This window comes from Crocuta crocuta, unplaced genomic scaffold (assembly GCF_008692635.1).
Source record: "Crocuta crocuta isolate KB4526 unplaced genomic scaffold, BGI_CrCroc_1.0 scaffold130, whole genome shotgun sequence".
Lineage (NCBI taxonomy): Eukaryota > Metazoa > Chordata > Mammalia > Carnivora > Hyaenidae > Crocuta > Crocuta crocuta.
This window is the reverse complement of record NW_027527920.1, coordinates 2279927-2290676: the sequence shown is the minus strand read 5'-3', so window position 1 is coordinate 2290676 and position 10750 is coordinate 2279927. Positions and strand designations below refer to the sequence as shown.

General features: G+C 46.9%; 1 protein-coding gene across 3 annotated transcripts in view; it reads left to right on the top strand.

Annotated features, from left to right (window-relative positions):
- Positions 1–8890, top strand: part of BBS4 (Bardet-Biedl syndrome 4) — a 56353-nt gene extending 47463 nt beyond the window's left edge. For all 3 annotated transcript variants that reach the window (XM_077746067.1, XM_077746060.1, XM_077746069.1), the window contains 8 exons: positions 1627–1681; positions 2622–2690; positions 3702–3854; positions 3957–4128; positions 5903–5972; positions 6569–6710; positions 7234–7435; positions 7945–8890. In XM_077746067.1, the coding sequence (XP_077602193.1) occupies positions 1627–1681; positions 2622–2690; positions 3702–3854; positions 3957–4128; positions 5903–5972; positions 6569–6710; positions 7234–7435; positions 7945–8054 (973 nt within the window). In that variant the 3' untranslated portion in view covers positions 8055–8890. The remainder of the gene's footprint in view (positions 1–1626; positions 1682–2621; positions 2691–3701; positions 3855–3956; positions 4129–5902; positions 5973–6568; positions 6711–7233; positions 7436–7944) is intronic.
- Positions 8891–10750: the final 1860 nt, after the last annotated feature.

Genomic DNA, 10750 nt, shown 5'->3' with positions numbered 1-10750 from the left:
GACTTTTTTTTTTTTTTTAAGAGAGAGCGCTAGCAGGGGAGAGGGCCAGAGGGGAAGAGAGAGAATCTCAAGCAGGCTCCATGCTCAGTACAGAGCCCAGTGCAGGTCTCAATCCCATGACCCTTAGGATCATGACCTGAGTTGAAATCAAGAGTCCGTGCTCAACCAACTGAGCCAGCCAGGCATCCCCCCCCCCACCTCNCCCCCCCCCCCCCCCCTTTAATATAGCATATTTTAAGCTTCTATGAGACAGGGTGGAACCCTTGATCCCAGACTTCTGCCTTAAAAATTGTTTTTAATTATTTATTTTTGAGAGAGACAGAGAGACACAGTGTGAGTTGGGGACGGGGAGACACACACACAGACACACACACACACACGCCCGAGCTTTCAGCACAGAGCCCACCTCAGGACTCAAACTCACAAACCACAAGATCACAACCTGAGCCTAAGTTGACACTTAACTGACTGAGCAACCAAGGTGCTCCGCTGACTTCTGTCATTTAAAGTTGGCTCTTTGAGATTAGTTCACATAAATCTGAAGGGTGACATTCTTCCAGTGGCTTGTCAAGGACTGAAGTCACTAAAATTCCCAAAGGAAAAAGGGAACAGCTTGTGAATTTGGAACCTGAGAATGGAGACTGCTGTCTGGGACCCATAGCTTTGGAGATGGTAGTCATGTTTTGGTAGGAGATTAGGGGGGAGGTGCCACCAGAATCATGGAAGTTACATAGTTGGTTTGTGGGAGGGAGGTGATCAAAATGGATATTTATTATGGCAGAAAGTGGAGGGCAAATACCCATTTGAACTGAGTAAGCTGTTTGGCCAGCTCAGCCTTCCTCTAGTTGGGGATTTGGCCGCTCTGGTTCTGGTCTCCCCATAGGACCAGTGCAGGAGACACTGTTCCTTGCCTTTTGCCATTTTCACTGTTGAAGCTGCTGATGATCCTATAGGCACAACATCTCAGCTCAGTGTTGCTTAGGTGTTGTGACAAAGGCAAGGATCAGTGAGGGACTGGGAAAGCAAATAATCTTTTACTTAAGTCAGTGTTTACTTCCCAAAGCCAATGGCTAATTCTTTCCTAGAGCTGCTAAGTATCCTCCTTCTTTTGTTTAGTTTGGCTATTTAGTATGGCTTTTTGTTTACTATGGAGAGCAGAGCATTAGGGCCAGTGGGCTCCTAAATCACACAGAGAAGCCGGCTGGCTGGCATAGTCAGTACAGTGAGACCAGGAAAAAGAAATCCTACAAGAGGGAATTGGCTATAGCTGTGTGTCTTCTAGACTGACTTGATTTATGGAACATTAGTCTTTAATTATATCAGTATAATCAGGACAGTCACAGAATATTCCATAGGTTCTTCTTAGGACTTTGGCCCTAAAAATGGTCCTGAAAGGAGTCTGGATGCTAAGACCCATTTTTTTCTTGCTGAGCAGTCCACATTGTAGCCAGGCTTGAGATGACTTAATTTAGTAGGAAGTTTCCAAATCACCTTCAGGAATGCTCATGGGGAGTCGGAGGCACAGAAGTGTCCACCAGGTGCCGCATGAGCATGCATCACTGCGCAGGTGTCCTGCTGTGTCTCGTACACATCAGGTTTCCCTCTGAGCACCTATCTGTGTTGCAGGTTCTCACCTGAGAATACAGAACTTCTTACGACTTTGGGATTACTCTACTTACAGGTAATGAGAACCCTTTACTCATTCGTGCACTGGTGTTAGAAATGCTTTTTTGGATGTGTGTGGATTGTGGTTTCCCTGAATTTTGATTTTACTTTCACATATCTTCCTAAAAGGTCACGAGACACGTGAGCCTTACTTTCTGCATCTGATGTTCTCTGTCCGATAAAGGAAGTAATTTGCATTCAAATCAGAAGCACATAAGCCTGCTTGAGGCTACTTATCCATTTAAGGGAAGAGCATATATGAGAAATGACCGGTCAGTGGGCCGGCACCGTGTTGCTGGGGGAGAAAGCCTGATGCAGGCTGGCACTGGCACAGCTTTGAGGCAGAGGCCGTTTGTGTCACTTCTTCCAGGCCGGATCCTACAGGAAACAGAAGGCAAAGCGCTGTCTAGAATAAGAAGTCTCCTCCCCCTACAAGTTTTCCTGAACTTGAATGGCATTTTTTTTTTTTTTTTTTTGCACCTCCACTTCTCTGTATCAGCCTGTGGACCTGAGGCCTAGGGATCTCTGAGGGTCTCTCCCTGTCCCGCCCCCAGGAGGTCCCCAAGTTCCTGCTCAGCTGCTCTTCCAGCTCTGCCTCGATGGTGGCCTTTCTGGCTGTTTTGTTTTTCTTTAAAAAGAATCCAGAGCTTAACCCTAGGCCTCCCTGGGCTTTGGCTTGGGAGGTTGGCCCCAGGGGAATGAGGCCAACAGCCCTTTTCCTGCCAAGAGGCATTAGTGTGCAAAGTATGGCAGAGATGGTTCCTGGCAAATAGATACTTTGACCTTATCAGAGGACAAATCAACAAATATGGAGATTTTTAGTTTTCTTTTTTTATCTGGTATCTGTAGCTGTTTTCTTTTTAATCATGAGAACTCAACATGTTCAGGGCGTGGTTGGCCACTCCTTAACTGCCAGCAACCCCTGATGTAATTCTCTGGTTTACTTTTTCTCCAAGCTCGGCATTTACCAGAAGGCATTCGAACATCTTGGAAATGCGCTGACCTATGACCCTACCAACTACAAGGTATTGCAGACCATCAAACCCCAGAGCCTTTACTCAGATGCTCCCAGTGCTGCCAAGGGCGATCTGGCCCTAGAGAGCATTTTGGATACCTAAGCAATTACGTTTTTCTTAGCAAATTTTAAAATAGACGTGGCCCTTCTTATCTGAAGATGCTGTAAAATGTTAGCGCTCTGCTTCATGTTTTCTAAAAGAGCACCTGCGTTATAACAGGCCTATAACTTCTGCAGAGAGTGAGGTTGTAGTGCTCGTGGGGTTTGTGTGCCGCTTAGGAAGTGAGCAGGGCAGAGCCTCCACGACTGCCATCAGAGGTCATTCTGGTGACATGGCTTCTGGATTCTTAATGGATTGGTGATGACAACTCTTGTCCAGATATGACTTTGGGGCTGAGAAGATCGTGCAGAAGATGAACATGACGGAGGGAGACGCAGAACGGATTTGATGACAGACATAGACTCAGTCCTGTCTGAGAAGTCACAGAAGGCATGTTCGCCTGACTCTGTCAGCTCCCCATCTTGATCCCTTTCCTTGGACAGGTGCAAGGGCCGGCCTGATGAGGCCTGAAGCTCGCTCACCCTATCTGGTGGCTGAAGGAGCTGTACCTTCAGTGGCCAAGGACAGGAGCTTCTGAATTGTTTAGAGCACTTGGGGCTACCAAGTAGGGGGTGCTGGGGGGCAGATTAAAGGTGGTTTTTCCTTAAAGGGCCTTGACTCTCTGAAATGTTGACTTCCTTGACCAGAGGTAGGAAACAAATGAGCCGGGTAGAGTCACTGATATTTTCTCTTTTCTTTTTCTGGACTGTGCCGAGAAAGCCACAGTGAGGTGTGGGGACATTTGTCACCAGCATTTGTCCCAGTAGCTTGAATATGTCTTCTGTGTCCCTGTAAGAAGTTTTTTTATGTCCTGTCTATGCTGATGGGCCTGCTGAGTATCTACACCCAGAATGTCTACTTCACCGCTATAGCCATTTGGGAACAGCCGAATTACAAGCTGTCCATGTCCTGTGTTTTCAGGCCATCTTGGCAGCAGGCAGCATGATGCAGACGCACGGGGACTTTGACGTTGCCCTCACCAAGTACAGAGTTGTAGCTTGTGCCGTTCCAGAAAGTCCTCCACTCTGGAATAATATCGGGATGTGTTTCTTTGGCAAGAAGAAATACGTGGCAGTGAGTATCTCTCCACCTTCCCTGTTCGTGTTCGTACATGCGAGTTACTGGGTCTGCCGAGCCTAGCCCAGCCTCTCATCTCGTGTCCCATCTCTCCTGCAGGCCATCAGCTGCCTGAAACGAGCCAACTACTTGGCACCCTTCGATTGGAAGATTCTGTATAACTTGGGTCTTGTCCACTTGACCATGCAGCAGTACGCATCAGCTTTCCATTTCCTCAGTGCAGCCATCAACTTCCAGCCGAAGATGGGGGAGCTCTACATGCTCTTGGCCGGTAAGAGACACTTAGGTGGAGAACCCCCTTTGTGGTCTGTGAGGAGGGGAAAGGACTTAGAATCATAAGAGGCCAGTGGTTAAATGTCCCATAGAAGCCCCTGCCTTGCAGATCCCACAGGAATCTAGATTAGTGTCCTAGAGCCTGAAAAAGATGACAGAATAGCTAGTTGCTTCTAGCCTGGGGGCATTTCACTCAGAGACCAACAGGTTAAAATCAAGATCATCCCTAGTTCATCCCTTACCAGTTGTTTTCCCTTGGCTGACAGTCCATTTATATAAAGAAGAGGAGTGGAGAAAAAAAGAGCGAGAGTCCAACTAAATTCCAGATACCATCAGGTGTTAAGAGCTTGGCTCTAGGAAGGGTCCCGCTTCCACTACTTACTAGATATACTTCTAGTACAAGGGAGGATTACATAATAGTTAAATAACCAGTGAATAGTAACTATTGGTTTTGTTGTCATTATATCAGTGGCCTATTATTATTAGTGTGAGTGTTACTATAACATTAACGTACTGACTCATATTCTTTCTGGGGGATATTTCTCCACATACTGGCCTTAATAAGTGTAAGCCCAAAAGCAGTCTTTTGAAAAAAAGGATTTTTTTTTTAATGTTTTATTTATTTCTGAGAGAGAGAAAGAGAGAGACAGCATGAGCAGGGGAAGGTCAGAGAGAGAGGAAGATACAGAATCCGAAACAGGCTCCAGGCTCTGAGCCGTCAGCACAGAGTTCAACGCGGGGCTCGAACCCACAAACCATGAGATCATGACCTGAGCTGAAGTCGGACGCTCAACTAACTGAGCCACCCAGGCGCCCCCAAAAGCAGTTTCCATATTCTCATTGACAGTGGTCTTCAGGTAGTGGTGGTGATTATTAATTATTATTATTATTGTGGGGTGCTTATTTATTAGAGAACAGTTGCAGAAGCAAAGTGAATAGTGGTTAATTGGGGGTTGCCTGAATACAAAGCGAGCTCAGTTCTGTGAACAGATAGCCCTACTGTAAGGCATGAGCTGCATTTCTAACTTCCCAAACTGGAGCTGGCCTTCGTGCTGCATTTTGAAGGCTAAGCTGGAACTCACTGGCTCGGCAGGTGTGGGAACAAAGGCCTGCAGCCACGGACGCACCATGTGTCCTGCGCCGAGTGAGTGGTCGTCTTGTGCAGTGTAGTGGGGAGGAGTCGGGAAAGTTGCTCTGGGGCCACGTGAAGCGGGGGGCAGGAGCAGAATGCTAGGACTTTGGCCTTTTATCTTGGAGGCCGAGGTTATCTAGCCATATTCTTAGATCTCTTCTTAAGTGTCTGGTAGAGCTGAGTATATAGCTGGTGGGGATGTGGAGTGGGCCTGGCTTTCAGAACAGCTCTGTTTTCCTTTGTTTTATACATCAGGTTTCCAGAAAATGCTGATTACAAAGGAGAGTGTGTTCTGTTGCTCTACAAAAGTTTAAAGATCATGGTTATGGGCAGTGTATTCTTAAGTAGGTTGGTGACACGGTCAGATTTGTTTATAAGGCAGGAAGATGCCTGGCAGCTTGGTGACAACATGGATGGAGGCAGGTGGGGACACTGCCATGGGGAAGAAATGGAAAGCCTGAAACCGTCGAAGCAGGTGACACTGGGCATCTAAGCTGGGTGACCGAAGTTGGTGGTGCCAGGAGCTGAGAGGGCAAAGGAGGAGTTCAGTTTGGGGGCTGAATGAGCTGTGGTCTTGAAACATTCCTTTTGTTTTCCACACGGGGCTTTCCAACCACGGTGCCCACTTTCTTTGTTGCAGTGGCTCTGACCAATCTGGAAGACCCAGAGAATGCCAAGAGAGCCTACGTGGAAGCCGTCCGCCTGGATAAGTACGCTGCTCCCTCACGAGTGGTACTGGGACGGGTCGGATCTCAGAAGCCACCAGGTGGCGCCAGAGCCCAGTTTTGGGTAGGAGGTGCCTGACTGCGGAAGGATGTGGTCCCTAAGCACACTGGCTCAGTGGGAACGGACACTGGCTCTCTCTGAGAAAATGTTTCCAGCCCCAAGTTAGCAGGAGGCTGAGAAGGAGCTGGCAGTGGGCTTTGGGTGCTGATAGCCATGGGCTAGCTGGAATATCAGATGGGACTCTGGATTTAGTTTAAGATCAACTTAACTCTCCTGGGATTTATTCTGCTGGTAACTGCCAGGCAGCAAGGTAGAGATCCCCTTTCCAAACCTGACCTGGTGGCCTCCGTTGAGGGCTGAGACATCAGACTTGGTCCCAATACCTCTTGCTTTGCTGGTTGGGTGGTTACTTCCTTGATTCTTCTCCAAAGGTCCACGTGGCATGTGTGTTCTTACTTTGCTGTGGAATAGAGAAAGACAGTCTTTGTGTATTGTGTAATGAGAGAGAGAGAGAGAAAGAGAGAGATCTCTGAATGACACTGCTGCAGAGCCTGAGCCCCACAGATTCCATTTGCCACAGGTGTAACCCGCTAGTGAACCTGAACTACGCTGTGCTGCTGTACAACCAGGGCGAGAAGAAGGGCGCCCTGGCCCAGTATCAAGAGATGGAGAAGAAAGTCCACCTGCTGCAGGACAGCAGCTCTCTGGAATTTGACTCCGAGGTTTGTCTTTTATTAGCTCCCAGGAGGCTTCTGAGTCAAGCCCAAATAATCCAAAAATATAAGGTATTCTAGAGGTTCATTCCTGTTTTGGCTTTGATGTTCCTGGCAGCATGAAATCTCCAATTAGGAATAGCCTCAGAAATCACTTCCCTAGAAGAAAATAGTACGAGGAAGTTCAGGCTTACTGAGTTATGTTATTGATAATACAACTGCCATGAGGTCTTTGTCTCTTTGCAGCTCCTCCTCACTTCTCCTCATGTGGGAAAGGCAGGAGTTGAGCTCTATAAGGCACCAAAGTTGAATTGTTAGGTTTTGAGATCCTATATGCGCTCCCTTGCCGTTCACTGAGGGCCATCTGTGTTCTCTGCTGTTTGAGAATGACTTCCTTGCAATGAATACTTCCTCTTTCAAATACGAGTACCATTAGACAGAATTCCAGATGAACTCCCTGGTGGAAGAGGTGGGTAGGCGTCACTCTGCCAGTGATATCTGTGACTCTTTTTTCTTCCCATGTGGGCACAAGATGGTGGACATGGCCCAGAAGCTGGGAGCTGCCCTCCAGGTCGGGGAGGCACTGGTCTGGACGAAACCAGTTAAAGATACCAAGTCAAAGCACCGGACCACTTCAGCCAGCAAAGCCGCCAGTCTGCAGCAGCCCCTGGGCTCTAATCAAGCTCTAGGACAGGCAATGTCTTCAGCAGCTGCATACAGGAAGCTCCCCTCAGGTAGGAGGCTATGCACAGCTCCATGGAGTCCTTGTGGGTACAGGCTGCATGTGCCAATAGAGAGATGACCGCTGTAAGTGAGGCTGACACTTTTCAGACTCAGAACATGTCCAAGTAGTAGTTCCTAGAAGGGGAAAAAGCCATATGCTGGCCAAACGGGCACTTGCTTCCTTAAGGCAAGTTGTGTCGTAGGGAACAGGCCTCGTCGGATGGTTTACAGTATTCAAGTTTAGAAATATATGACACCACCTTCTGTTCTGCTAAAGCATGACAATTAAAGCAAGACCGCGTAAGTCAGCATGGCGCAGGTAAAGGTTTTTTTAGTGAGTCATTGAGACAAACTTGACTGTCGCTTTAATTCTTAGCTATGGTAAAACTTCATAGCTGCAAAAATACATCACAGTCCCCACTGGTCCTTGAAGATACAGGGGTTCCATTTGAAATTTGACAATAAGTGATTTCTTTGAGAAGCGTGGCACTGGAATCCAAGTGGTTTGTTTTGTTGCTAGGTGCTGGAGGAACTTCCCATCTCACAAAGCCACCATCTCTTCCGCTGGAGCCAGAGCCCACTGTGGAAGCACATCCAAATGAAGCATCAGCACACATCAGAGAAAAATAATATTTTGACCCCAGCGTAGGGGTTTCTCTGGCGAGGATGTAGCACATTCGGAGAGGTCACGTGACACAGGCAGCACAGACGGCATGTTCCCTGGGGCACCAAGCAACGCAGGATGTGCCGTGATGATCCCGAGGAGCCGGAGGCCGAAGCAGCCGCTCATCAGCCCCGTCTGCCGGGACCAGACAGGTCCTTTCAGAAGAGCAGAGGTCATGGCTCTGTGTTTATGGCTCTAGAAGCCGGCAGGGTACATGATGCTGTTTGTTTTTGAAAGGACTTTTGTCTCCTGGATGACTGCCCCCGTCCTTTGTGGAAGGAAAGTCTGAGACAGACCTCTGCCCAGTAGCCTTTTATGATGAAGCCTTGGCTTTGCCAAGGTGGTCCTCAGGCTGGGGGGCATGGCAGCCGTGAAAGCAAACACAAATCTTGGATTAGTAATCCAGCTCTAATAGTCTGTATTTAAGGGGAAATGATGAAAAACCCCTCATAAATTGAGGCCCAGTCTGTTGAATATTCCAGCTCTATTTGTCCAGGGGAATCCAGAACAAGTCCCTGCATCTTGTTCTTGAGAGAGGTCAGCGTGTAGAGTCAGATCATGTTCGTGTGATAAGAAGTAGGAGTGAAGGGCTGGTCTGGTGGCAGCACCAGCAATTAAAAGGAAAAGAAGAGCCTCTTAACTAATTTTTATTTAAGACAATCAATCAGTGACTATCAGCCAGATGCTATCAGTACATTATATGTCCTTTTTACAATTAAGATTATGTATCATCATCCCTTTGGGGAAAGTTGTTAACTTAGGTATAAAAATAAGAGATCACAATAAAAACTTTCTAGAAGAACCTATGATCACACTGTTCCCTTATTACCTACTTCCAAAACTAGTTTGAAACTAAAGAAGGAGCCTCAAGGCCAAGTTCCTATGTAGTGCGAACACGGCTTCCGCTGCAACAGCCCCGATGGATGGTAGGCTAGCAATCTGTGAGGGCCAGTCCCCATTTTGCACTTGAAGTGTCCTATAATTACTATAATTTGAAGGTGAGGACACACCTATTGCCAAGTCAAACTATGGAGTTTTTTATATTATGACTCCCCTATTTTGACATTGAAGCAGTGGCTAAGTGAGCAGGAAACTCTTCAGTTCCCATATCAGAAATAAACAGCAGTGCCCTGGCCCATGCAGCTGGTATGCAGAAGAACCAGCATTTACACCCTGAGCAGCTAAGAAAGCTCACTTTTATATCGGTGTGTAGTTTTTTGTGCCTGTGACTGAAAAGGTCTTGGTGAGAAATGATTAGGGTGTGAAACTGAGAGATGGGGAGGAGGGGGAGGGGCTGAGAGAGAGATTTAGGAGGTGAAATCAACAGAATACTATCGGGGACTGCATGTAGCAGGTACAGCGACTGTCAGATGGGCATCTGCTGCTGGGAGAGCCCACAAACCAGAGAAGAGGAACACGGGGGACTCTAGTGGAGGCTTGTGGGGTCTAGTTTTAGACCTTCTAAGGGTGTCTTTGAGACACCCAGATGGTGATACTACACACTGGAATAGATTTCAGATGTGAAATCTGGCTTGAAGATCAAGGTACAGGAGTGACTTCATTTGAGCGCTAGCTGAAACCACAGATTTGAAAGGAGCCCCCCAAGGAAAGCTAGGAAGAAGAAGATGGGGGACCCAAAATGGGAAACAGTATTTAAAGGGAGAAGCAGAAGAGCCCACAGAGGAGCCAGAAGCAAGTGACAGCGATAGAAGAGACAGAGGGTGGTGTTAGGGAATGCCACGGAAGAAAAGGTTCAGGACGGGACTGGCCTCACTAAACCCTTCCAGGATACTATTATCCCTACTCTGAAAAGGAGGAGTTGAGGTTGGGAAATGTGAAATGAATTTTCCAAGGTAAGTGACAGGATCAGGATTTGAACTCTGCCGCAAAGCTCCTGCTTTTTTTAAGCAGTAAAATATTGAGTACTTTGCCCCTAAGGAGAGGACCAAGGCAAGGATGTCCACTTTTATCACTTTTGTTCAACATTATACTAGATGTTCTGGTCAATGCTATAAAGGCAAGAAATAAAAAGGCATAGAAAAGGGCATGGTTATTTATATAGAAAAACCTAAGGAATCCTAAAAACAAGTAAATGAATATACCACAAGTGATAACCTGATTTGGTAAGGTCAGTGTACAAAAATCACTTGTTTTTATATACCATGAAAGAACAGTTTGGAAATGAAATAAAAAAAAAAAAAATCCAGGGGCGCCTGGGTGGCTCAGTCGGTTGAGCATCTGACTTCGGCTCAGGTCATGATCTCACGGTTCGTGAGTTTGAGCCCTGAGTCGGGCTCTATGCTGACAGCTCAGATCCTGGAGCCTGTCTTCAGATTCTGTGTCTCCCTCTCTCTCTGACCCTCCCCTGCTCACGCGGTCTCTCTCTCTCTCTCTCTCTCTCTCTCAAAAATAAACATAAAAAAAAAAAATCCATTTAAAATACCATCAGGTAGTATTGACCTGAAATACTTAGGAATGAATTTAACAAAATACATGTAAGGCCTGTACCCTGAAAAAACACTGCAGTGCAAAAGGCCAAAATAGAAAGGCCACGTTTACACACTGGAAAACTAACTCTTGCTGAGATCAAAATTCTTTCCAAATAGGTCTGTGGATTCCTATCATCAGCCCAACTGGTTTGGGAATAGAAACTGACAAGCTG